At 44.8% G+C, this 25,952-nt stretch overlaps 1 protein-coding gene across 1 annotated transcript in view; it reads left to right on the forward strand.

Moving 5' to 3' along the window:
• LOC311135087 (EF-hand calcium-binding domain-containing protein 4B-like) overlaps positions 1–25,952 on the forward strand; it is a 53,601-nt gene that overhangs the window by 19,776 nt on the left and 7,873 nt on the right. Inside the window, exons 3-17 of the mRNA XM_084168956.1 lie at positions 553–664; positions 893–1,106; positions 2,349–2,495; positions 6,137–6,227; positions 6,371–6,466; positions 7,530–7,717; positions 8,237–8,308; positions 9,042–9,090; positions 9,292–9,377; positions 10,186–10,510; positions 11,284–11,416; positions 12,722–12,803; positions 17,644–17,758; positions 18,061–18,162; positions 18,625–18,701. Coding sequence (XP_084025082.1) covers positions 553–664; positions 893–1,106; positions 2,349–2,495; positions 6,137–6,227; positions 6,371–6,466; positions 7,530–7,717; positions 8,237–8,308; positions 9,042–9,090; positions 9,292–9,377; positions 10,186–10,510; positions 11,284–11,416; positions 12,722–12,803; positions 17,644–17,758; positions 18,061–18,162; positions 18,625–18,701 — 1,889 coding nt within the window. The remainder of the gene's footprint in view (positions 1–552; positions 665–892; positions 1,107–2,348; positions 2,496–6,136; positions 6,228–6,370; positions 6,467–7,529; positions 7,718–8,236; positions 8,309–9,041; positions 9,091–9,291; positions 9,378–10,185; positions 10,511–11,283; positions 11,417–12,721; positions 12,804–17,643; positions 17,759–18,060; positions 18,163–18,624; positions 18,702–25,952) is intronic.

The raw sequence follows: 25,952 nt of genomic DNA on the forward strand, positions 1-25,952 counted from the left end.
GTTTCCGTAGGTTTTAAGTCTCTTGTTTGCTTGTCTATATTCCAAACCGTTTTTCCACTCTGCTTGGCCTTGGCGTGGAAACGGTGGTTTGGTTTGTATTAACACAGATTAAGATCAACGTTTATGTTGTTTACCTTTTTTTGCTGGTTTTGTTTACTGGGCAGAAATGTTCATTTCTAAAATGTTTGGGTTCAATCCAAATAAAGATGTCGCAGGTTCATTAATATAAACATTTTATAAAACAAATAGCGTAGTTACTCACAATTCCTTCATCATGAACACGTTTACATCCATTAGATCAGTTGTGTGACCGCAAATAATACACTATCCTACTCCTTATGAACATGAAGTCCTTACAAAGACTTGTCCTGTACTTGGGTACACATCTCTTCTGATGCTAATCATAGTGTTGAGTGTTTTCCCAGCGGTTTGTGCCTGCCTGGCAGCTGTTGTACCATGTACTGTATTGTTAATGAAAATACTCCAGAGTTCTTCAGTTCCCCAGTCGTGTCAATGGCACCTGACTGTGTTGTTGTGTGTCCTGCTCCACAGAGGCTCCATGGAGAGCTGCCCCTCAGTGCAGAGGAGCTGGAGAACGTCTTCGACACACTGGACTCTGACGGCAATGGATACCTCACCCTGGAGGAATTCTCCTCTGGCTTCAGTACGTTGACTATGTTCCCTTCTCACTTTCTACTATCCAATGTATGTATATGTGCTGTGATTTTTCAGTTTTGATATCAATCTTACTATCTTCCATTTCCACATAATTACATCAACAGTGCTAGTGCACTGTGCAAGCAGAGTATGGTAGCTCAGCGTACGTAGAGCGGAAGAGTGGAGTGAGAGTAAAGGATATTATAAATCATCTCCTGGACTCTTGTTTCTCCAGGTGAGTTCCTGTTTGGCCGGAGGATCTCTATAACAGAGGGGATGGAGGAGGCCAGCCCCATTGCCAAGGAACCCACCCAGGGCCCCACGCAGGGCCCTCCAGACTCCCTGTACCAGACCCAGTGGGAGGAGAGGCTGGCGAGCAGCGACGAGGAGGAGGAGAAGCACTTCTGCATGCTAATGGAGAGCTTGGGAGCCAGCAACGTCTTTGAGGAGTGAGTGTTTGTTTTTGTCTGTGACGTCCATATTATGCGATCCTTTGTCCATCCCTCAACAATGCCCTCAAATGACCTAAGTCTATTCCTTTAGATTGGTCAGCTGTGCAAAACAAAAAACACTAAGTTGCCACTCCTTAGTAGTTCTAGCCACTCTGTGTTTCAATCTACTTGTTTTGATATTTCTCTGGAAATTCTGAGCTTAACAACCAAGCATAAAGTGCAAGACATGTATGAGTAGAAAATAGGTTAAATCCTGGAGTCACTGTCTTCTTCATCAAAAACATCAGACATGGGAAGAGTTCATCAAAATTAATTTGGGTTGCTTAACCTTCGACAAATCATTATAGTCGACGACATTCCTGTCTGTGGAAGTATTCCAGACATTGGTGACTGGGTGCTGGTACCATTTTGCTTTTGGCTTTTTGAACTCCAGGCATTCGGAGGAGGGAAAAAATAGAGCCAGGCCTCGTATAACGCATGATTAGACTCACCTTGAGCAAACAAGTACGGCTCAATAAAGTTAAACAGTAGTAGTGGAGGATGTACATTTGATAAGAACATCCTATTGACTGTCTGCAAACCTGGGTTAGAACCAGAAAGGAATGCTGACAATTTAGATCAGATCGGTTTGTGCACTAACTTCTGGTGTGTCTTCCTGAAGTTGACATGGCGTAGGGGTCTACTGTAAGGAGACTTCCAGAGGCCTGCTAGTCAAGTCAACAAGTCCACATTTCAATGAACAGATCTATCAAACATATGCATTGCATGGCGGAATAACTTTCCACATATTGCCCTGCCTTTTTAGAATACAATGTTCGATAGCAGTGGTTATCTGAACACTGACATGAATACCTGGGCACAGACAAAGATGGGGTTTAAACTGTCAAAATAGCTGTTTTCTGCTAACAGGAAATGGGATTTTCAAGGCCAAGACCATCTTGACCAAATGTCAGTTTTGCACAAATATGTAAGTATGGTTGCAGGCAGCCCACAGCCACCCACCGCCTGCCTGCCTACATTGTCCTAATTGTTCACATTGACCTTGTCTTAAAATAACATATATTTATGCCTCTATGTCCCCGTCTCCATACAATTCTACTTCAAGCATAATTCAATTTATTTCCTCCAAGAAGAACCTCAGTACAGTTGTTCTTCTACAGAAATCTAACTACAGTATACAGACTGTATTCCAGGTCTTGTCATTCAGGCTAATCTTTGTTCTGACCCGCTTCCCATCAGCCCTGGTGAGGTGCGTAGTCTGTGGGCCCAGCTGACGAGGGACGAGCCGCACCTCCTGTCCAACTTTGAGGAGTTCCTGGCCAGGGTCATTTTACAGATCAAAGGGGTCAACCAGGAGAGGATGGAGATGGAGAGTGCCCTTAAAAAGTTAGTAGCCTACCACTTCATTCAAATCAAATCAAATTGTATTTGCCACATGCGCCGAATACAACAAATGTAGACATTACCGTGAAATGCTTACTTACAGCCCTTAACCAACAATGCATTTATTTTTTAATAAAAAAGTACAATAAAACAACAACAAAAAAGTGTTGAGGAAAAAAAGAGCAGAAGTAAATTAAAATAACAGTAGGGAGGCTATATACAGGGGGGTACCGGTGCAGAGTCAATGTGCGGGGGCACCGGCTAGTTGAGGTAATATGTACATGTGGGTAGAGTTAAAGTGACTATGCATAAATAATTAACAGAGTAGCAGCAGCGTAAAAAGATGGGGTGGTGGTGCAAATAGTCCAGGTAGCCATGATTAGCTGTTCAGGAGTCTTATGGCTTGGGGGTAGAAGCTGTTGAGAAGCCATTTGGACCTAGACTTGGCGCTCCGGTACCGCTTGCTGTGCGGTAGCAGAGAGAACAGTCTATGACTAGGGTGGCTGGAGTCTTTGACAATTTTGAGGGCCTTCCTTTGACACTGTCTGGTATAGAGGTCCTGGATGGCAGGAAGCTTGGCCCCAGTGATGTACTGGGCCATATGCACTACCCTCTGTAGTGCCTTGCGGTCGGAGGCCGAGCAGTTGCGATACCAGGCGGTGATGAAACCAGTCAGGATGCTCTCGATGGTACAGCTGTATAACTTTTTGAGGATCTGAGGACCCATGCCAAATCTTTTCAGTCTCCTGAGGGGGAATAGGCTTTGTCGTGCCCTCTTCACGACTGTCTTGGTGTGTTTGGACCATGATAGTTTGTTGGTGATGTGGACACCAAGGAACTTGAAGCTCTTAACCTGTTCCACTACAGCCCCGTCGATGAGAATGGGGGCGTGCTCAGTCCTCTTTTTTTCCCTGTAGTCCACAATCATCTCCTTTGTCTTGGTCACGTTGAGTGAGAGGTTGTTATCCTGGCACCACACGGCCAGGTCTCTGACCTCCTCCCTATAGGCTGTCTCATCGTTGTCGGTGATCAGGCCTACCACTGTTGTGTCGTTGGCAAACTTAATGATGGTGTTGGAGTCGTGCCTGGCCATGCAGCCATGGGTGAACAGGGAGTACAGGAGGGGACTGAGCACGCACCCCTGAGGGGCCCCCGTGTTGAGGATCAGCGTGGCAGATGTGTTGTTACCTACCCTTACCACCTGGGGGCGGCCCATCAGGAAGTCCAGGATCCAGTTGCAGAGGGAGGTGTTTAGTTCCAGGATCCTTAGCTTAGTGATGAGCTTTGAGGGCACTATGGTGTTGAACTCTGACCTGTAGTCAATGAATAGCATTCTCATGTAGGTGTTCCTCTTGTCCAGGTAGGAAAGGGCAGTGTGGAGTGCAATAGAGATTGCATCATCTGTGGATCTGTTGGGGCGGTATGCAAATTGGAGTGGGTCTAGGGTTTCTGGGATAATGGTGTTGATGTGAGCCATGACCAGCCTTTCAAAGCACTTCATGGCTACAGACGTGAGTGCTACGGGTCGGTTGTCATTTAGGCAGGTTATCTTAGTGTCCTTGGGCACGGGGACTATGGTGGTCTGCTTGAAACATGTTGGTATTACAGACTCAGTCAGGAACATGTTGAAAATGTTGGTGAAGACACTTGCCAGTTGGTCAGCACATGCTCAGAGTACACGTCCTGGTAATCCGTATGGCCCTGCAGCCTTGTGAATGTTGACCTGCTTAAAAGTCTTACTCACATCGGCTACGGAGAGCGTGATCACATAGTCATCCGGAACAGCTGGTGCTGTTGTATACATCTCTGTGTGTGGAGTAAAGGTGGTCTAGAGTTTTTCTTTCCTCTGGTTGCACATTTAACATGCTGGTAGAATGGATTTAAGTTTCCCTGCATTAAAGTCCCCGGCCACTAGGAGCGCTGCCTCTGGTTGAGCGTTTTCCTGTTTAGTTATGGCCTTATACAGCTCATTGAGTGCAATCTTAAAGCCAGCATTGGTTTTTGGTGGTAAATAGACAGCTATGAAAAATATAGATGAAAACTCTCTTGGTAAATAGTGTGGTCTACAGCTTATCATAAGGTACTCTACCTCAGGCGAGCAAAACCTCGAGACTTCCTTAGTATTTGATTTTGTGCACCAGCTGTTGTTTACAAATATACACAGACCGCCACCCCTTGTCTTACCGGAGTCAGCCGTTCTTTCCTGCCGATGTAGCGTATAGCCCGCTAGCTGTATGTTGTCCATGTCGTCGTTCAGCCATGACTCGGTGAAACATAAGATATTACCGTTTTTAATGTCCCGTTGGTAGAATAAGCGTAATCGTAGGTCATCTCATTTATTTTCCAATGATTGAAGATTGGCTAATAGGATTGATGGGAACGGCAGTTTACTAGCTCGCCATCGGATCCTTACGAAGCACCCCGACCTACGTCCACGATATCTCCGTCTCTTTCTCCTGCGAATGACGGGGATTTGGGCCTTGTCGGGTGTCTGTAGGATATCCTTTGCGGCCGCCTCGTTGAAGAAAAAATCTTCGTCCAATACGAGGTGAGTAATCGCTGTCCTGATATCCAGAAGCTCTTTTTGGTTACAAGAGACAATGGCAGAAACATTATGTATAGAATAAATTACAAAAACGCGAAAAAACACACATAATAGTACAATTGGTTAGAGGGCTGTAAAACGGCAGCCATCTTCTCCGGCGCCATCAGGTCAGATATTGTAGGATTTAGTCAATTAGCAGCCCACTGTAGCCTGTTCCCAGATCTACTTGGGCTGTCTTGCCAACTCCTATGGTCATTGGCAAGACAGCACCAACAGATCTGGGACCAGGCTAGCTCAAAATGTTCCTTTACAGATAACCTCATTGCCTGAGTAATGAAGGACAAAGTAGCCAAGAGACGCATTTACTTAACCTTCCAGTTCCAAAGCTGTATTAAGTGTTTGTGAATGTTCTCCCAAAACGCCCACTTTCTTTAAATCATGTCGGGCAATATTCATGGCAATTTTACACAAGGAATACTACACGACAATCTCTACCTACAGTACTTGTTTATTATGTCACATTTCAACTGAGCACAGCTTTTGTACCACAGTGGTGCATTATCACACAGTTTCTGTGGGCTGTTTCTGAGAGAAAGGAATGCAAATGTTGCATAAGGCTGCTATGTGGCTCACACTTTGCAGCTGTTACAAAACGTATTGTCAATGTCTTTCTTGCTGTATTCAGAGATGTAGACACACAGGGGTGTTTGATTAAAGTTGACCAGAGTAGTCAGGCCTTGAATGGTTCAGTAATTATAGTTATCCCTTTTATCTTCAGATGTGAACTACAGTACATGTAATGCTAGACTGATAATAAGTGTTCTTTTTTCATGGTACTCCTCTGAAAATCTATTTGCTGCTGTGCCTGTTTGGAATGCATCACAATAGGTTACAAATACCTACTGTATGATTGAATGCCAGACTGAAAGCTCGTGTAAGGTCTCAAGTACAGCATTTATGTGCTGCCTCTTCATGTGATTCTATGCCTATGCATGTGATTCTATGCCTATGCATGTGATTCTATACTTATGGATGTGATTCTATGCCTATGCATGTGTATTAGCATTAACAAGATTAAAATATTTCTAAATCCGAACAGAAAATCAGCAACACATGACGATGAGATCCATCGCTTATATGAAGAAATGGAGCAGCAAATCAAAAATGAGAAGGACAGGATCCTACTGCAGGTAAAGAGATCTCCCACTGAATACACAAGACTTGTTAGTAACTTTTCTGACAGATCTCTCTCTTATCTCTCTCGCACACTCTCTCTCTCTCACACACACACACTCTTTCTCTCAATCTCTCACACTCTCACTCTCCACTGCAGGACACTGAGCGCTTCCTGTCTAGGAGTCAGGATCTGGAGCATCAGCTGTCCAGTAAGGAGAGAGAGCTGGATCAGATCTTCCAGAAACAGAGGAGGGTGAGTAGGGACACCAATGATGAGACATTGATCATCACAGGCATCACAATAAAGGATAGATTTGTACTGTACAGAATGTATTATTTTTTTTTTATTAAATCACATTTTCCTGAAAGTGTTTTGAACAATGTGAAATATAAACTCTGATTGATCTGGAATGAATTGTGACCAGCCTTATTAGTAGACTTGAAGATCTAAGAGCTGTCCCTGAGTGTCTGCAGCTTACTCTCTAATGGAAATTCAATGATAATAATACGCAACCATAACACTATCAAAAACAGAACTCCACTGAAGTTAAGACTAATTAATCAAATGGAAATGAGTCTTACCAGTGCGTCAGAATTTGCTTTACAAATGGGAACAAGGCCTTAATTCGTACTGTGCCCAAGTCACCAAGGCCTTCTCTCAGATCTCCCTGGCACCATCCACATTCCTCTCTGCCAACCAGAAATAAAATGTCAGAACATTGACTTGATTGAGAATGTCCGTTGTAGATATTCTATTTCTATACTGCCAACACAGTCTCTGTAGAGCAGGCATCCAGGCGCTATGCTGGCTAGCCTAATCACAGTGTCGCTAGATAAAACGTCTCTTATGTTGTTGTGTTGGATCCATTGTAGCACTTGGGCTTATATATTTAGAACAGTGATAGTAGTGTTTGAGGCTGCATTCAGACAATAGCCGTATCTGTGTGTCCTCACACAATCCCTGGCTTCAATAGATGTGTGTGTCAGACCAGACCAGACCAGTATGTGTTTAGAAGATATCACTTGTTTCATCCTTTGATTCATCAATGCTTGGTGTATCATAGCAATCGCACATAGATCATACTGTACCAATCATAGACTCCAGACCATGATTGTTACTGCAGAGTAGCATCTGGGAAATGGTGACCCCAGATCAACTGGCCTTGCCATTCTTCAACCCAGATATGATCAAATGAAGTGAAAGTGCAGGTTATTGTAGTGCGTCTGCTTTAGGCTGTAGTGTTGTTTTGTGTGTTGTCCCCTCTGCCTGTCTCCTCTGTGTGACCGTGTCCCCTCCCCCTGTGTCCCCTACCCAGTTGGAGCGTCAGTGCCGGGAGCTGCACAGCGAGCAGCATGTGACCAAGGTGGAGAACGTGAAGCTGAAGCAGACCAATGAAGAGCTGGCCCAGGAGCTGGAATACACCAGTCAGGAGCTGAGCCTGGCACAGGAGCAGCTGGTCCTCCTGCAGGAGCAGTCCTCACACCTAAACCAGGAGAGGGAGATGTAAGTCTGTCTGGCTGGCTGTCTGTGTCTGGGATCCTGTTTGGGTGTTTGTTTCTCCATGTGAGTCCACATCTTAGACCAGTGGTTCCCAACTCCGGTCCTCGAGTACCCCCAACAGCCCTGGACAAGCATACCTCATTCAACTCATTGAGGGCCTGATAATTAGTTGACAAGCTGAATCAGGTGTGCTTGTCCAGGGCTACAATACAAATGTGTACTGTTGGGTGTACTCGAGGACCGGAGTTGGGAACATCTGTCATAGACGCTACTTGCATTCAGTAGCGTCTATGAATCACCTGATTATGAAGGCATAAATGTATGAAAGCCGCTATACCTAATTTACATTGATGTAGTTCTGTCCTTGTGATGTACTTGTCTGTTAATGTTCTGAATCATGTCATGTTTTATGTTCTGTGTGGAACCCAGGAAGAGTAGCTTCTGCTTTAGCACTAGCTAATGGGGATCCTAATGAAATATTAAAACTATCACATGAATATGTGGATTTGTTGTCCAACATAGGGAGATGTACTGGATCACAGAGGGATTGCAGAGGGAGCGAGCGAGCCTGCTGAAACAACTTGACCTCCTGAGGTAAGAGTGGAGATGTAACAGATACACACACACACACACACACACTAGGAGCGAGGCAGTGGGTTACTGTATCAGCTCAGAGCCACTGCTCTCCAAATCAAGGAGCAATGAGGATACTGTACAATACTGAAGGTTATGTTATATTCACTACAAACCATGGCCACACATCCATCCAGCAGATAGCATTGACTTCAGGCAAACTCCTCAAAGCTGTTTTATACTAAAGCAATAAATAATATAATAATAATAATATGCCATTTAGCAGACGCTTTTATCCAAAGCGACTTACAGTCATGCGTGCATACATTTTTTTTGTGTATGGGTGGTCCCGGGGATCGAACCCACTACCTTGGCGTTACAAGCGCCGTGCTCTACCAGCTGAGCTACAGAGGATCACAATAAGGCATGAGGGGTGTGGTATATGGCCAATATAGCAAAGCTAAGGGTTGTTCTTACACACGACGCAACACTGAGTGCCTGGATACAGCCCTTAGCCGTGGTATATTAACCATACACCACAAACCCCTGAGGTGCCTATTGCTATTATAAACTGGTTACAAATCTAATTAGAACAGTAAAAATAAATGTTTTGTCATACCCGTGGTATACGGTCTCATATACCACAGCTTTCAGCCAATCAGCATTCAGTGCTCAAACCACCCAGTTTATAATAGTGCTTAGAAAGTATGTATTTCTGTTGCAATGAACCCATTCCTTGTTATATTGTCTCCAGGGAAATGAACAAGCACTTACGAGATGAGCGAGACATGTGCTCTTATCAAGTAAGTATACACATGCGCAATGTATTTATTCATCATTCTCCATTTGTGAAATCCCCTTCTATCTGTCTGTCTATCAAGTTTGATAGATACTAACCTAAAAACATGATTCCTTGAAAAGCATGGAACCTAGAAAACATTTTAAATCAAATCCAATTGCAATCAATTTGCAGATGAATTAGTTTTTGTTTTGTTGTTTTGCAGAAACCGAGGAATACTGTTAAAAATCCTGCTTGCAACCCGAGACCTGGATCAAATACTCTCAATCCCTTTGACAGAAAGGCCTTTAGGTATACTATTTGCTTAGAAATGCTTTTAATACAAATTGAATTAAAACTGCCTGGTGCAGTCATGGAGGCCTTAATTGATATAAACGTTCATTTCACCTACAATACACTCTTGTTCAGTATCAATATGACTGTAGTTGGAATAGTTATTAATAGTGAATGATTCATATTTTCTAAGTAGTTGGCAATGCAAAAAGTTGAACAAAGTACATGAAACAGAATTCACATGTTGGACAGAAAGCTGTTCAATAGGGCTGCAGTTGTAGCTCTGTGCAGAACGTGTCTGTACAGTATTTACATTGTTCTGAATATACACTACCAGTCAAAAGTTTGGACACACCTACTCATTCAAGGGTTTTTCTTTATTTTTTACATTGTAGAATAAAAGTGAAGACATCAAAACTATGAAATAACATATATGGAATCATGTAGTAAACAAAAAAGGGTTAAACAAATCAAAATATATTTTACATTTGAGAATCTTTAAATAGCCACCCTTTGCCTTGATGACAGCTTTGCACACTCTTGCAAATATATTTTAATTTGTTTAACACTTTTTTGGTTACTACATGATTCCATGTGTTATTTCATAGTTTTGATGTCTACACTATTATTCTACAATGTATAAAATAGTAAAAATAAAGAAAAACCCTTGAATGAGTAGGTGAGTCCAAACTTTTGACTGGTACTGTATGCAAATGCCTGTAAGTCAATTCACATTCTACATCCATACTGTTGTACTCCAAAAAAAGCATTTGTGAACCAAATTCCATGTGTCCCTTCAATTTCCATCTCATCCCTTTCTCTCCAGTGAGGATGAGGAGGTAGTACTCCCCCACTCTAAGAGGAAGAGTACGGAGGGAGTGAATGACTCCAAACCCCCCCACAGACCCCTCCAGAGGATCATCTCCATAGAGGAGGACCACCTACCCCAGCTCCTACAGGACGACTACCAGGCTCAGCTCTGGGAGTGGCGTGAGGAGGCCGAGGACGACAAGCACATAGAGCTACAGATGAACTCTATAAATCCTCCCAGTTCTCCTCCATCGAGGGAGCAGCAGCCAGTTGACACCAGAGAGACAGAGACGCCTACATCTCCCAGGGGCCAGCCAGCCGGAAAGGAGACAATGGTGAATGTAAGCATGTCGGACCAGGGCTCAGATAGAGACGCAACATCAGAGTTGGTATGAAATTATGTGGAGAGACATTGTGGTCCGTCTCTACTGAATAGAATAGGAGAAGGATTCAGTTGGCTTGGCATAATTACTTCCCATTTGAAATTAATGAGATTGTACAGCATTTTCACATTATGTCCCCTCCTCTTCCCTTCAGGGTCGTTTCTCGGTCAGCGTGTTTTTGTTTGTTCTCTTGACCCCGTAAAGAGAGGGGTGGGGGAGGAGTGTAGGTGGATGTACAGTACAGTGTGTTCACAAAGCCCTGTTTTTCCACCGGACCAGACCTGAGATAGGAAAAAAAGAGTCACAGGTGTTGGGTTTCTCACTTTGAGTGAGTTGACCCCGCAGTTAACCTCACAAACAGGATTAGCTACTTGTATTAGTGTTTGTTGAAAGAGTGTTTCCATGATTTACTGTCGATTTTAGAAAATGACTATGTATTTCAAGAACTTTGTGCAACTTGATGGTTTTACTATAATAGTTATTTTGTGAAGTTTCTTGAAATTAGGGGGCTAATTATGCTGTGTTCATAATATGTTCAAATATTTGTTGCCATGTCATTGTTTGTAGTGTACCCTCTCCCAGTATATATCGAATCTGAAATATCCTGGTAATTACTTGAGGAAATGTAGACTTGAGCACATAAAGTGAGTTTGGAAGAGTTGGATGAAGCATATAATATGAACTCTTACTTAACACACATATCCCTCTTTCTCTCTGTGTTGTGTTTCCAGGAGGAGGGTGCAGCGTCAGCCCCAGACCGCCTGTTTAAGATCATCCTGGTGGGGAATTCCAGTGTGGGGAAGACCTCCCTCCTCAGGAGGTTCTGTGATGACTGCTTTTACCCAGGCACCTCTGCCACCGTCGGTGAGTAGTGAGTGGCCTCTCCAGGCTTCCTTTTCTACAGCAGAGCAGGGTTGTGTTCATTAGGCACCAACGGAACAAAACCGACTGAAACAGGAACTACCTGGAATTGTTCTATAAGAATCTCTCTGGGTTTTTTTTTACATTGAAAAATGTTTTGCTACGGCGTGCCCTAATGAACACGACCCAGAGCCGAGCCCCAGTCCTGTGGCTGGTTGACCTCACCATCCCTCATACTGGCTTTACTCACTAAGCACTTTAAGATGCTGATTGTTTAACACTGTGGAAAGCTGATTATGTTGTGTTGATCTTGCACTTATAGGCAACAGCCTAATAAGCAGAGAAACCATATTGTGTTGCTGTATATTGACTGACTTGACTCACACAGACCATGACTTGGATACTTCCGATTGGCCTTTCTGTTGTACAGTAGGTTAATATTGCACTCCCAAAACGAGTTTGTTCTGTGTGTGACTGAGTGCATACTCAATTACATCAAGACCCAACTGACTCACCTTACCATTTTATATTGGTTTAATTTAACACTGCTGTGCAGTGTATACGTCATCGTAAGTCAGTGCACCATGCTGTATACATTAATCAAGGGCACTGTAAGTGTATTGGGGACCTTGTAGTTTTAAACCAGTGAAGCTGGGCAGACCAAACAACATCACGAGACAGCTTGTGAAGTCACAGTGTTCCTCTCCTGTCATTCTGCAGCCTGGTACAAACAGCTCCACATCTCTAATATCCTCTCTATTTAGGCCCTGTTTGGAAGTACACAAAACATTTTTGATTCTCAAAATAGTCATATGATTCAGAGATGTTTTTGGGGGGAGCAAATCAGATGGATTTTGAATTGTGTGTTCCCTTTAGAACAATATGCAATATACGATCAACTCTTGTTGACGCAATTGTGACACAAGCATTGACAAAAAGCATGATGTTCCTCCGTTTCTATTTGAGCACTTGGGTCAAATGTAGTCAATTGGAATCATCAATGGATAAGTAACATTTCAGAAACTCAGAGAAGGACATTGCCATATAAAGTTCCCAAATGTATCCTTTGAAGTTCCTTGTTTTATCCAGATTTAGCCCGGAAATCAATTGTTGGTTCCTTTCATCATTTTTGTATCTTATTACGTGCCCATCACTTCTGGAAATTGGTTTGCTTTTGACAATGAATATAGATAGAAAATTACAGGATAAAAATATTATTGTAAGGCAAAAGATAGTAAATGACTATAAGTGACAATATGTGACTTAAATCAGATGAATGATATCTTCTCTGTCCTGCATCATCAACAGGCATTGACTACAGTGTGAAGACGATACTGGTGGACAACAGCCAGGTGGCGCTGCAGATGTGGGATACAGCAGGACAGGAGAGGTGGGAACTCTACTAACCTTTTTGCCTCAGCAGCTTTTGTTTTGCTTCATGCAGTTAGGCTGTATGGCAGTGAAGTGACATAACTACTATGGTTACATTTCAGTATTTTTACATATTTTAATGAGACCATGTTGCACATGATGCTAGAAAATAGTATATTATGAGACAAAAGTATTAAAAGATCAAATGGGGGAATTCTCAGTCTTAAGATTACTCCCTTCACCACCATTTCATGAGAGGACTATCAGAATGGCGCTGCAATGGATAGCAGCCGTTTTACAGGCTCCTGAACAATGTTTCTGCCATCGTTTCCTATGACCGAAAAGGTATTCTGGACACCAGAACAGCGATTAATAACCTCAATTTGGATGAAGATTTCTACTTCAACAAGTCAGAGGCGCAGGACGTACTGCTTACCCCGGACCAGACCCTAATCCTAGAGAAAAGAGAGGCTGACATGCGGGCACCCTGACGAAACTACGTCGGCGAGTACATAAACTGCCTCTACCCTCCGTTCTATTGGCGAACGTACAATCAATAGAGATCAAACTGGACGAGCTTTGTTCAAGACTATCCTATCAACGGGACCTGAAGAACAGTAATATCCTATGTTTCTCAGAGTTGTGGCTGAACAAGGACATGGATAATTGAGTGTACAAAACATTAGGAACACCACCTTTGCCCTCAGAACAGCCTCAATTCGTTGGGGCATGGACTCGACAAGGTGTCAAAAGCGTTCCACAGGGATGCTGGCCCTTGTTGGCTCCAATGCTTCCCACAGTTGGCTGGATGTCCTTTGGGTGGGGGACCATTCTTGATACACACGGGAAACTGTTGAGCGTGAAAAACCCAGCGGCGTTGCAGTTCTTGACACACTCAAACCGGTGTGCCTGGCACCTACTACCATACCCAGTTCAAAGGCACTTAAATATTTTGTCTTGCCATTCACCCTCTGAATGGCACACATACACAATCCATATTTCAAAGCTTAACAATCCTTATTTAACCTGTCTCCTCCCCTTCATCTACACTGATTTGAAGTGGATTTAAAAGGTGACATCAGTAAGGGATCGTAGCTTTCACCTGGTCAGTATATGTCACGGAAAGAGTTCCTAATGTTTTGTACACTCAGTGTACATCTAGCTGGTTTTTCCATGCATCGGCAGGACAGAACGCCAGGGTCAGGTAATCTCAAGGGGGGAGGTGTGTGTCTCTGTTAACAACAGCTGGTGTGCAATCTCTAATATTAAGGAAGTCTCAAGGTTCTGCTCGCCTGAGTTATAATACCTCATTATAAGCTGTAGACCATACTAAACTCAGAAGAAAGAAACGTTCTCTCACTGTCAACTGCGTTTATTTTCAGCACACTTAACATGAGTAGATATTTGTATGAACATAACAAGATTCAACAACTGAGACATAAACTGAACAAGTTCCACAGAAATTGAATAATGTGTCCCTGAACAAAGGGGGGGGGGGGGGTCAAAATCAAAAGTAACAGTCAGTATCTGGTGTGGCCAGCAGCTGCATTAAGTACTGCAGTGCATCTCCTCCTCATGGACTGCACCAGATCTGCCAGTTCTTGCTGTGAGATGTTACCCCACTCTTCCACTAAGGCACCTGCAAGTTCCCGGACATTTCTGGGGGGAATGGCCCTAGCCCTCACCCTCCGATCCAACAGGTACCAGACGTGCTCAATGGGATTGAGATCCGGGCTCTTCGTTGGCCATGGCAGATCACTGACATTCCTGTCTTGCAGGAAATCACGCACAGAATGAGCAGTATGGCTGGTGGCATTGTCATGCTGGAGGGTCATGTCAGGATGAGCCTGCAGGAAGGATACCACATGAGGGAGGAGGATGTCTTCCCTGTAACGCACAGCGTTGCGATTGCTTGCAGTGACAACAAGCTCAGTCCGATGATGCTGTGACACACCGCCCCGTCCTTCGACGATTAACGCGAATCCGAACATCACCCCTGGTGAGACAAAACCTTGACTCGTCAGTGAAGAGCACTTTTTGCCAGTCCTGTCTGGTCCAGCGACGGTGGGTTTGTGCCCATAGGCGACGTTGTTGCCGGTGATGTCTGGTGAGGACCTGTCTTACAACAGGCCTACAAGCCCTCAGTCCAGCCTCTATCAGCCTATTGCGGACAGTCTGAGCACTGATGGAGAGAGTGTGCGTTCCTGGTGTAATTCGGGCAGTTGTTGATGCCATCCTGTACCTGTCCCGCAGGTGTGATGTTCAGATGTACCGATCCTGTGCAGGTGTTGTTACACGTGGTCTGCCACTGCGAGGACGATCAGCTGTCCGTCCTGTCTCCCTGTAGCGCTGTCTTAGACGTCTCACAGTACGGACATTGCAATTTATTGCCCTGGCCACATCTGCAGTCCTCATGCCTCCTTGCAGCATGCCTAAGGTACGTTCATGCAGATGAGCAGGAACCCTGGGCATCTTTCTTTTGGTGTTTTTCAGAGTCAGTAGAAAGGCCTATTTAGTGTCCTAAGTTTTCATAACTGTGACCTTAATTGCCTACCGTCTGTAAGCTGTTAGTGTCTTAACGACCGTTCCACAGGTGCATGCTCATTAATTGTTTATGGTTCATTGAACAAGCATGGGAAACAGTGTTTAAACCCTTTACAATTAAGATCTGTTTAGTTATTTGGATTTTTACGAATTATCTTTGAAAGACAGGGTCCTGAAAAAGGGACGTTTCTTTTTTTACCAAGATAGTTTTAATCTATATTTTTCGTAGCTGTCTTTTTAGAATCACAAACCAATGCTGGCACTAAGACTGCACTCAACGAGCTCTATAGGGGCCATAAGCAAACAAGGAAATGCTCATCCAGAAGCAAATGCTCATACTACATCGGCTCTGACGCTCGTCGGATGTGGCAGGGCTTGCAAACTATCACGGATTATAAAGGGAAACCCAGCCACGAGCTGCCCAGTGACGCGAGCCTACCAGATGAGCTGAATGCCTTCTATGCTGACTTCGAGGCAAGCAAAACTGATCCATGCATGAGAGAACCAGCTGTTCTGGACGACCGTGTGATCATGCTCTCCGTAGCCGATGTGAATAAGACCTTTAAACAGGTTAATATTCACATGGCCGCAGGGCCAGACGGATTACCAGGACGCATACTCAGAGCATGTGCTGAGCAGCTGGCAAGAGTGTTCACTGACATTTTCAACCTCTCCCTTACCCAGTCTGTGATACCTACATGTTTCAAGCAGACCACCATAGTCCCTGTGCCCAAGAACGCCAAGGTAACCTGTCTAAATGACTAGTGCACCGTAGCACTCACATCTGTAGCCATCAAATGCTTTGAAAGGCTGGTCATGGCTCACATCAACACCCTCATCCTAGACACCCTGGACCCGTCCAATTCGCATACCGCCCCAACAAATCCATAGATGACGCAGTCTTGATTGCACTCCACACTGCCCTATCCCATCTGGACAAGAGGAATACCTATGTAAGAATGCAGTTCATTGACTACAGCTCAGCCTTCAACACCATAGTGCCCTCCAAACTCATCACTAAGCTCGGGGCCTTAGGTCTAAACCCTGCCCTGTGCACTGGGTCCTGGACTTCCTGACTGCCCGACCCTAGGTGGTGAAAGTAGGCAACAACACATTCGCCATGCTGACCCTCAACACATACTTAGTCCCCTCCTGTACTCCCTGTTCACCCACGACTGCGTGGCCGCGCACGACTTCAAAACCATCATTAAAGTTCGCAGACGACACAACGGTGGTAGGCCTGATCACCGACAACGATGAGACAGCCTATAGGGAGGAGGTCAGAGACCTGGCAGTGTGGTGCCAGGACAACAGCCTCTCTCTCAACGTCAGCAAGACAAAAGAGCTGATCGTGGACTACAGGAAACGGAGGGCCGAGCACGCCCCCATTCACATCGACTGGGCTGTAGTGGACTGGGTTGAAAGCTTCACGTTCCTTGGTGTCCACTAAGGATCTATCAAGGTCCACACACACCAACACAGTCGTTAAAAGGTCACGACAACGCCTCTTCCCCCTCAGGAGGCTGAAAAGATTTGGCATGGGCCCTCAGATCCTCAAAAAGTTATACAGCTGCACCATTGAGAGCATCTTGACTGGCTGCATCACTGTTTGGAATGGCAACTGTTTGACATCCGACCGTGCCATCCAGGACCTCTATACCAGGCTGTGTCAGAGGATGGCCCTAAAAATGGTCAATGACTCCAGCCACGCAAGTCATAGACTGTTCTCTCTGCTACCGCACTGCAAGCGGTACCGATGCACCAATCTGGAACCAACAGGACCCTGAACAGCTTCTACCCTAAACCATAAGACTGCTAAATAGTTATTTAAATAGTTGACCAGATAGCTACCTGGACTACCTGTATTTACCTTTTTTGCACTAACTAGTTATATGTAAATATCTACCTCAATTACCTCTTACCCCTGCACATCGACTCGGTACTGGTACTGGGGCAGCAGGTGGCCTAGTGGTTAAGAACATTGGGCCAGTAACCAAAAGGTCACTGGTTCGAATCCCCGAGCCGACTAGGGGAAAAATCTGTCTGTGCCCTTAAGCAAGGCACTTAACCCTAATTGCTCCTGTAAATTGCTCTGGATAAGAGCGTCTGCTAAATGACAATAATATACTGGTACCTCTTGTATATAGCCAAGTTATTGTTACTCTTTGTGTATTTACTTTTATTATTATGTGTTTTCTTTCTCTATTTTCTTTCTCTCTGCATTGTTGGGAAGGGCCCGTTAGTAAGCATTTCACTCTTAGTCTACACCTGTTGTTTACGAAGCATGTGACGAATACAATTTTATTTGATTTAAGGTATCGCAGCATCACCAAGCAGTTCTTCCGCAAGGCTGACGGTGTGGTAGTCATGTATGACATCACTGCTGAGCAGAGCTTTATTGCAGTGAGGCAGTGGCTGACCAGTGTACAGGTAGGATGAGCCCAAACACGTCACTGCTCACCTCTGACATAGTACACATAGCTCAGAGAAATGTAGATAGCACTGAGGGTTTCCTCCTGCTCAATAGCACATTCACTGTAGGCCTACATAACATTTGATGTACAATATCAGATCACATGCGCTACTTATTGTAATTCATACAGGATATCTGTAGAGGCACGATACAAGATACCATTACGCATTTGGTGACACAGTTCAGAGTACATCATGTCCACTACACTGATAAAGCCATGGAATGACTCAGTGTCCATCATCTCTGTCTCTCTTCACAGGAGGGGGCTGGTGAGGACATTCCCATCATGTTGCTGGGGAATAAAATGGACAAGTGGAGCGAGCGGAAGGTTCAGACAAGAGTGGGCGAGAAATTAGCCAAGGTCTGTCTATCAGCCATTCCTGGGCATTGTGTTAATGGCCCAGTCTTCAACCCACAGGCTTCACAGTACCCACACATATTCTCACTGAATAAGTAAAAGCAACAAAATGAGGCTTTTTAACGAGACGTGTGTGGGTCTCATTAATAGGGCCCAGGATATTTTTTCTTCTTCCTACGTCCTTCTATGTTTTCTTTTTCCTTTCTTTTCTTTGGGTCTGTAGTTTCTATGGTGATAGATAATTGCTGTGCCTCAGATCAGTCAAGAGCTGCTCTTCTTTTTCATTTTGCTCCTATGGCCATTAGTCCAGACAATGTTTACCTTAATGCTACTAAGGAGGCCTGAGTACCAGTAGATAGCGGTGTGGGAGAGGAGAGACTGATAGCCGCTTCCAATCACAGCACTGTACGTCCCATTGAATTCCTGTTTGCCATCTGGTAAAGACTTATCAAATCTCCTTTGCAGGACTGCCAGTTGATTTTCTACGAGTGCAGTGCTTGCTCCGGACAAAACGTGGTAGAATCAATGGTAAATTTGGCAAGGTGAGTTGAGTAAAGTGCTGTGAGGGATTTTTAACAGGACATAAGTCCTACTTCTTCCACATTACTATTGTCTTAAAACTATTATTTGTCATTTTGATTTTGGCCATTAATTAACAAGGCTACAGTGCATTCTGAAAGTATTCAGACCCCTTGACTTTTTCCACATTTTGTTACAGCCTTATTCTAAAATGGATTAAATAGTTTTTTCCCCCCTTATCAATCTACTCACAATACCCCATAATGACAAAGCAAAAACAGGTTTTTAGAAATGTTTGCAAATGTATTAAATAGAAAACTGAAATATTACATTTACATTACATTTACATCATTTAGCAGACGCTCTTATCCAGAGCGACTTACAAATTGGTGCATTCACCTTATAGCCAGAGGGATAAGCACTTTACAAGGTGTATTTTGTCTTTAATTTTTTTTTCTGTTATTATTATTATTTTTTGTATTTTTTTTTTAAATTTAAATTTTTAAATCTTTTTATTATTTTTTTTTTTTTTTTGGGGGGGCGGGTGGGTTGGGGTAAGGGAGGGGTAGAAGGATTACTTTATCCTATCCCAGGTATTCCTAAAGAGGTGGGGTTTCAAATGTCTCCAGAAGGTGGTGAGTGACTCCGCTGTCCTGGCGTCGTGAGGGAGCTTGTTCCACCATTGGGGTGCCAGAGCAGCGAACAGTTTTGACTGCGCTGAGCGGGAACTATGCTTCCGCAGAGGAAGGGGAGCCAGCAGGCCAGAGGTGGATGAACGCAATGCCCTCGTTTGGGTGTAGGGACTGATCAGAGCCTGAAGGTACGGAGGTGCCGTTCCCCTCACAGCTCCATAGGCAAGCACCATGGTCTTGTAACAGATGCGAGCTTCAACTGGAAGCCAGTGGAGTGTGCGGAGGAGGGGGGTGACGTGAGAGAACTTGGGAAGGTTGAACACCAGACGGGCTGCGGCATTCTGGATGAGTTGTAGGGGTTTAATGGCACAGGCAGGGAGCCCAGCCAACAGCGAGTTGCAGTAATCCAGACAGGAGATGACAAGTGCCTGGATTAGGACCTGTGCCGCTTCCTGTGTAAGGCAGGGTCGTACTCTCCGAATGTTGTAGAGCATGAACCTACAGGATCGGGTCACCGCCTTGATGTTAGCGGAGAACGACAGGGTGTTGTCCAGGGTCACGCCAAGGCTCTTCGCACTCTGGGAGGAGGACACAACGGAGTTGTCAACCGTGATGGCGAGATCATGGAACAGGCAGTCCTTCCCCGGGAGGAAGAGCAGCTCCGTCTTGCCAAGGTTCAGCTTGAGGTGGTGATCCGTCATCCATACTGATATGTCTGCCAGACATGCAGAGATGCGATTCGCCACCTGGTTATCAGAAGGGGGAAAGGAGAAGATTAGTTGTGTGTCGTCAGCGTAGCAATGATAGGAGAGGCCATGTGAGGATATGACAGAGCCAAGTGACTTGGTGTATAGCGAGAATAGGAGAGGGCCTAGAACTGAGCCCTGGGGGACACCAGTGGTGAGAGCACGTGGTGCGGAGACAGCTTCTCGCCACGCCACTTGGTAGGAGCGACCGGTCAGGTAGGACGCAATCCAAGAGTGAGCCGCGCCGGAGATGCCCAGCTCGGAGAGGGTGGAGAGGAGGATCTGATGGTTCACAGTATCAAAGGCAGCAGACAGGTCTAGAAGGACAATAGCAGAGGAGAGAGAGTTAGCTTTAGCAGTGCGGAGAGCCTCCGTGACACAGAGAAGAGCAGTCTCAGTTGAATGACCAGTCTTGATACCTGACTGGTTTGGATCAAGAAGGTCATTCTGAGAGAGATAGCAAGAGAGTTGGCTAAAGACGGCACGCTCAATAGTTTTGGAGAGAAAAGAAAGAAGAGATACTGGTCTGTAGTTGTTGACATCAGAGGGATCGAGTGTTGGTTTTTTGAGAAGGGGTGCAACTCTCGCTCTCTTGAAGACGGAAGGGACATAGCCAGCGGTCAAGGATGAGTTGATCAGCGAGGTGAGGTAGGGGAGAAGGTCAACGGAGATGGTCTGGAGAAGAGAGGAGGGGATAGGGTCAAGCGGGCAGGTTGTTGGGCGGCCTGCAGTCACAAGTCGCAAGATTTTATCTGGAGAGAGAGGGGAGAAAGAAGTCAAAGCATAGGGTAGGGCAGTGTGAGCAGGACCAGCAGTGTCATTTGACTTAACAAACGAGGATCGGTTGACGAAGTCATCCACGAGGAGGAGGAGGAGGGGGGGTGGGGGGGGATTCAGCAGGGAGGAGAATGTGGCAAAGAGCTTCCTAGGGTTAGAGGCAGATGCTTGGAATTTAGCGTGGTAGAAAGTGGCCTTAGCAGCAGAAACAGATGAAGAAAATGTAGAGAGGAGGGAGTGAAAAGATGCCAGGTCCGCAGGGAGTCTAGTTTTCTTCCATTTCCGCTCAGCTGCCCGGAGCTCTGTTCTGTGAGCTCGCAATGAGTCATCAAGCCACGGAGCTGGGGGGGAGGACCGAGCCGGCCGGGAGGATATGGGACATAGAGAGTCAAAGGATGCAGAAAGGGAGGAGAGGAGGGTTGAGGAGGCAGAATCAGGAGATTGGAGGGAGAAGGATTGAGCAGAGGGAAGAGATGATAGGATGGAAGAGGAGAGAGTAGCGGGAGAGAGAGAGCGAAGGTTGCGACGGCGCATTACCATCTGTGTAGGGGCAGAGTGAGTAGTGTTGGAGGAGAGAGAGAGAGAAAAGGATACAAAGTAGTGGTCGGAGACATGGAGGGGAGTTGCAGTGAGATTAGTAGAAGAACAGCATCTAGTAAAGATGAGGTCAAGCGTATTGCCTGCCTTGTGAGTAGGGGGGGACGGTGAGAGGGTGAGGTCAAAAGAGGAGAGGAGTGGAAAGAAGGAGGCAGAGAGAAATGAGTCAAATGTAGACGTAGGGAGGTTGAAATCCCCCAGAACTGTGAGGGGTGAGCCATCCTCAGGAAAGGAACTTGTCAAACTCATTGATGAACTATCCAAGGGAACCTGGAGGGCGATAGATGACAAGGATATTAAGCTTAAATGGGCTAGTGACTGTGACAGCATGCAATTCAAATTAGGAGATAGACAGATGGGTTAGGGGAAAATTGAGAATGTCCACTTGGGAGAGATGAGGATTCCTGTGCCACCACCCCGCTGACCAGATGCTCTCGGGGTATGCGAGAACACATGGTCAGACGAGGAGAGAGCAGTAGGAGTAGCAGTGTTTTCAGTGGAAATCCATGTTTCCGTCAGCGCCAAGAAGTCGAGGGACTGGAGGGTAGCATAGGCTGGGATGAAGTCTGCCTTGTTGGCTGCCTGAGACCTGGAACTCCAGGTGGGTGGTGCGTGCAGGGACCACCAGGTTAGAGAGGCAGCAGCCACGCGGTGTGAGGCGTTTGTGTAGCCTGTGCGGAGATGAGAGAACCGGGATAGGCAGAGGCATAGTTGACAGGCTGCAGCAAATGGCTACAATAATGAAGAGGAGATCGGAATGAAATTAACTAAACATCTGGGAAAGGAGAGAGCGGGGCCTCCCTCAGCACAACTCCCAAATATAACTCTCCCAACTTCCACCTCAGAAACTATAATTGTTGTAAACTACAACGGTTCAATGTTTCTAGGAATAGACTAACTCAGTTTATTCAGCTAGCTAACTAGGTGCAGTATTATTCCGTGAAAATCGTCCGGGCATCAAGTCATATGACGCCACAGCCAGCTAGCATGCCGGACTCCAGCAACACGGTTTAGCGCCAATACTCTGCCACAACAAACCACCAGTGTATCAACACGCACGCAGATCGTTCGTGTCCGTGTCTAACGTTGTGGGTTAGTCGCGACAGCTTGAGCGAGTCCGTCGTCAACTTATTCAGCCAGTTAGTTAGCTAGAATAGTTAGCAAACTAGCTAGCCATTGCTTTCAGACAAAGAAGAACCCCTCCTTTCACGGCACGAACACACAGAGAGAGCCAAACTAACGTTAGCTAGTTTGGCTCTATTATTTGGCAGCGATTACAGCCTTGAGTCTTCTTGGGTATGACGCTACAAGCTTGGCACCCCTGTATTTGGAGAGTGTCGTGGTAATTATAATAATCAAAGGAGAATCAAATCAAATCAAATTTTATTGGTCACATGCGCCGAATACAACAGGTTTAGACATTACAGTGAAATGCTTACTTACAGCCCTTAACCAACAGTGCATTTATTTTTAACAAAAAAAGTAAAAATAAAACAACAACAAAAAAAGTGTTTAGAAAAAAAAGAGCAGAAGTAAAATAAAGTAACAGTAGGGAGGCTATATATACAGGGGGGTACCGTTGCAGAGTCAATGTGCGGGGGCACCGGCTAGTTGAGGTAGTTGAGGTAATATGTACATGTGGGTAGAGTTAAAGTGACTATGCATAAATAATTAACAGAGTAGCAGCAGTGTAAAAAGGATGGGGTGGGGGGGCAGTGCAAATAGTCCGGGTAGCCATGATTAGCTGTTCAGGAGTCTTATGGCTTGGGGGTAGAAGCTGTTGAGAAGTCTTTTGGACCTAGACTTGGCACTCCGGTACCGCTTGCCGTGCGGTAGCAGAGAGAACAGTCTATGACTAGGGTGGCTGGAGTCTTTGACAATTTTGAGGGCCTTCCTCTGACACCGCCTGGTATAGAGGTCCTGGATGGCAGGAAGCTTGGCCCCAGTGATGTACTGGGCAGTACGCACTACCCTCTGTAGTGCCTTGCGGTCGGAGGCCAAGCAGTTGCCATACCAGGCGGTGATGCAACCAGTCAGGATGCTCTCGATGGTGCAGCTGTAGAATTTTTTGAGGATCTGAGGACCCATGCCAAATACTTTCAGTCTCCTGAGGGGGAATAGGCTTTGTCGTGCCCTCTTCACGACTGTCTTGGTGTGTTTGGACCATGATAGTTCGTTGGTGATGTGGCACCAAGGAACTTGAAGCTCTCAACCTGTTCCACTACAGCCCCGTCGATGAGAATGGGGGCGTGCTCAGTCCTCTTTTTTTTCCTGTAGTCCACAATCATCTCCTTTGTCTTGGTCACGTTGAGGGAGAGGTTGTTGTCCTGGCACCACACGGCCAGGTCTCTGACCTCCTCCCTATAGGCTGTCTCATCGTTGTCGGTGATCAGGCCTACCACTGTTGTGTCGTCGGCAAACTTAATGATGGTGTTGGAGTCGTGCCTGGCCATGCAGTCATGGGTGAACAGAGAGTACAGGAGGGGACTGAGCACGCACCCCTGAGGGGGCCCCCGTGTTGAGGATCAGTGTGGCAGATGTGTTGTTACCTACCCTTACCACCTGGGGGCGGCCCGTCAGAAAGTCCAGGATCCAGTTGCAGAGGGAGGTGTTTAGTCCCAGGATCCTTAGCTTAGTGATGAGCTTAGAGGGCACTATGGTGTTGAATGCTGATTTGTAGTCAATGAATAGCATTCTCACGTAGGTGTTCCTCTTGTCCAGGTGGGAAAGGGCAGTGTGGAGTGCAATAGAGATTGCATCATCTGTGGATCTGTTGGGGCGGTATGCAAATTGGAGTGGGTCTAGGGTTTCTGGGATAATGCTGTTGATGTGAGCCATGACCAGCCTTTCAAAGCACTTCATGGCTACAGACGTCAGTGCTACGGGTCGGTAGTCATTTAGGAGAGACTTGTAGATTTCTTCAAAACCATCAAACTGTATTATTTAATTACTGCAGTAATGGAACGTTAATGGTCATCCAGTGGTGTAGAGTTAAGGCCCAAATAATAAGGGTTAGGTTACAACTTTTTATAGTATTTGAGTCCTCGTGACGAGGAACAGAAATGTGACTTCATACAAAAAGGTACATTGTGCTCTCATGCAACAGACAGCAAGATGTACATGGCGCCAAATATCTGTCTAGTTCATTTACTACTTGTTTATATAGAAATACTAATGCAACATAGGATACTAAGTCCTTCCCTTAATTTATGAAGTCCAGTGCTCATTAATAATTTGGAGGGAGTGTTTTCTTCACCCTGGCAGACAGACCAGCATTTAACATAGACACTACTAATGGAATGGAGTGTTTTCTTATCACCAGGCCATCGTAAATCAACTGTCAGCATTAAGCCTCAGAGGCTCCTCTCGGAAGAACAGACATTGTGAAAGTACTAATATAGGAACACATTCTAATATAAAAGTAATGTGATTAACAATGTTGTAATTCTACAACATTCCCCTATTCTGAGACTCATCTCAATTTAAAGATAATTACTACTTTAAAAAAAACATTAATACACATGTAGAAAACCAAATGAGGCATCAAACATAAAAAAACGTCCTTGCACTATTATACTACCATTGTAAATGACCATCCGTTAGTTCATTGAGCTTTTAAACTTAACATAAAAGGATCCTTTATTGGGAATGATATAAACATTAAAATATAATTAAGAAATTATCAGAAATCGGAATACATTTTATCAGTATGAAACACAATCATCATGTTGATACTGAGCATACTCCCATAGTGGAAATAACTATTCCCATAACACCATCTGTAGAAACTAAAATTAGCATATGTTGTTGGACAAATCCAGGTAGTGACTCCCGGTTTAAGTAAAATGTATTCTGTTTAGTGCCTAATGAACATGACCCAGGACAAGCATCATGATCCCGCTATTTATAAGGCAACGCCTATGGACTCTGTTACATTAGCATAGTTCCTGAGTATTATCATTATCATCAAAAATGTAATTTGGTATTGGATATAGGTCAAAATAGATTAGGATCAGTTTCACTCTCAGGATCAGAGTTCACCCCCTTCATTCACCAGGGCATGCTGAGAATAGTTGAAAAATAAAAGGAGAGCTGCACACTCTAGGAGCTCTGATGCAATCATTTAATAACCTAATAACCAACGTTTCGACAGACAAGCTGTCTTCATCAGAGAATAGTGTCAATATCTTTAGTACATAACTTCTTTACCCATGTCACAATTAGCATAACAATCAAACCCTAACATTAATTGCTTCACTCATATAATCATTACCATACTATAAACATACTAAAATCAATTAGTCCGTTTTCTAAAAATCATTCAGTTTCCCAATCATAATCAAAACTATTAATTATCCAACCCAAATGTAGAATGACAATGCTTCAGTGATTCACATTAGTTATATCACTCAAAGTTAAAACCCTCAACTTAGCACACATAGACACTGGCAGAATGTACATTTATATTAACATACAGTATATTCATCAATTTTAGTATTAACTTTCTCATCACGATGTATAA

This window comes from Coregonus lavaretus, assembly GCF_964263955.1.
Source record: "Coregonus lavaretus genome assembly, chromosome: 9".
Lineage (NCBI taxonomy): Eukaryota > Metazoa > Chordata > Actinopteri > Salmoniformes > Salmonidae > Coregonus > Coregonus lavaretus.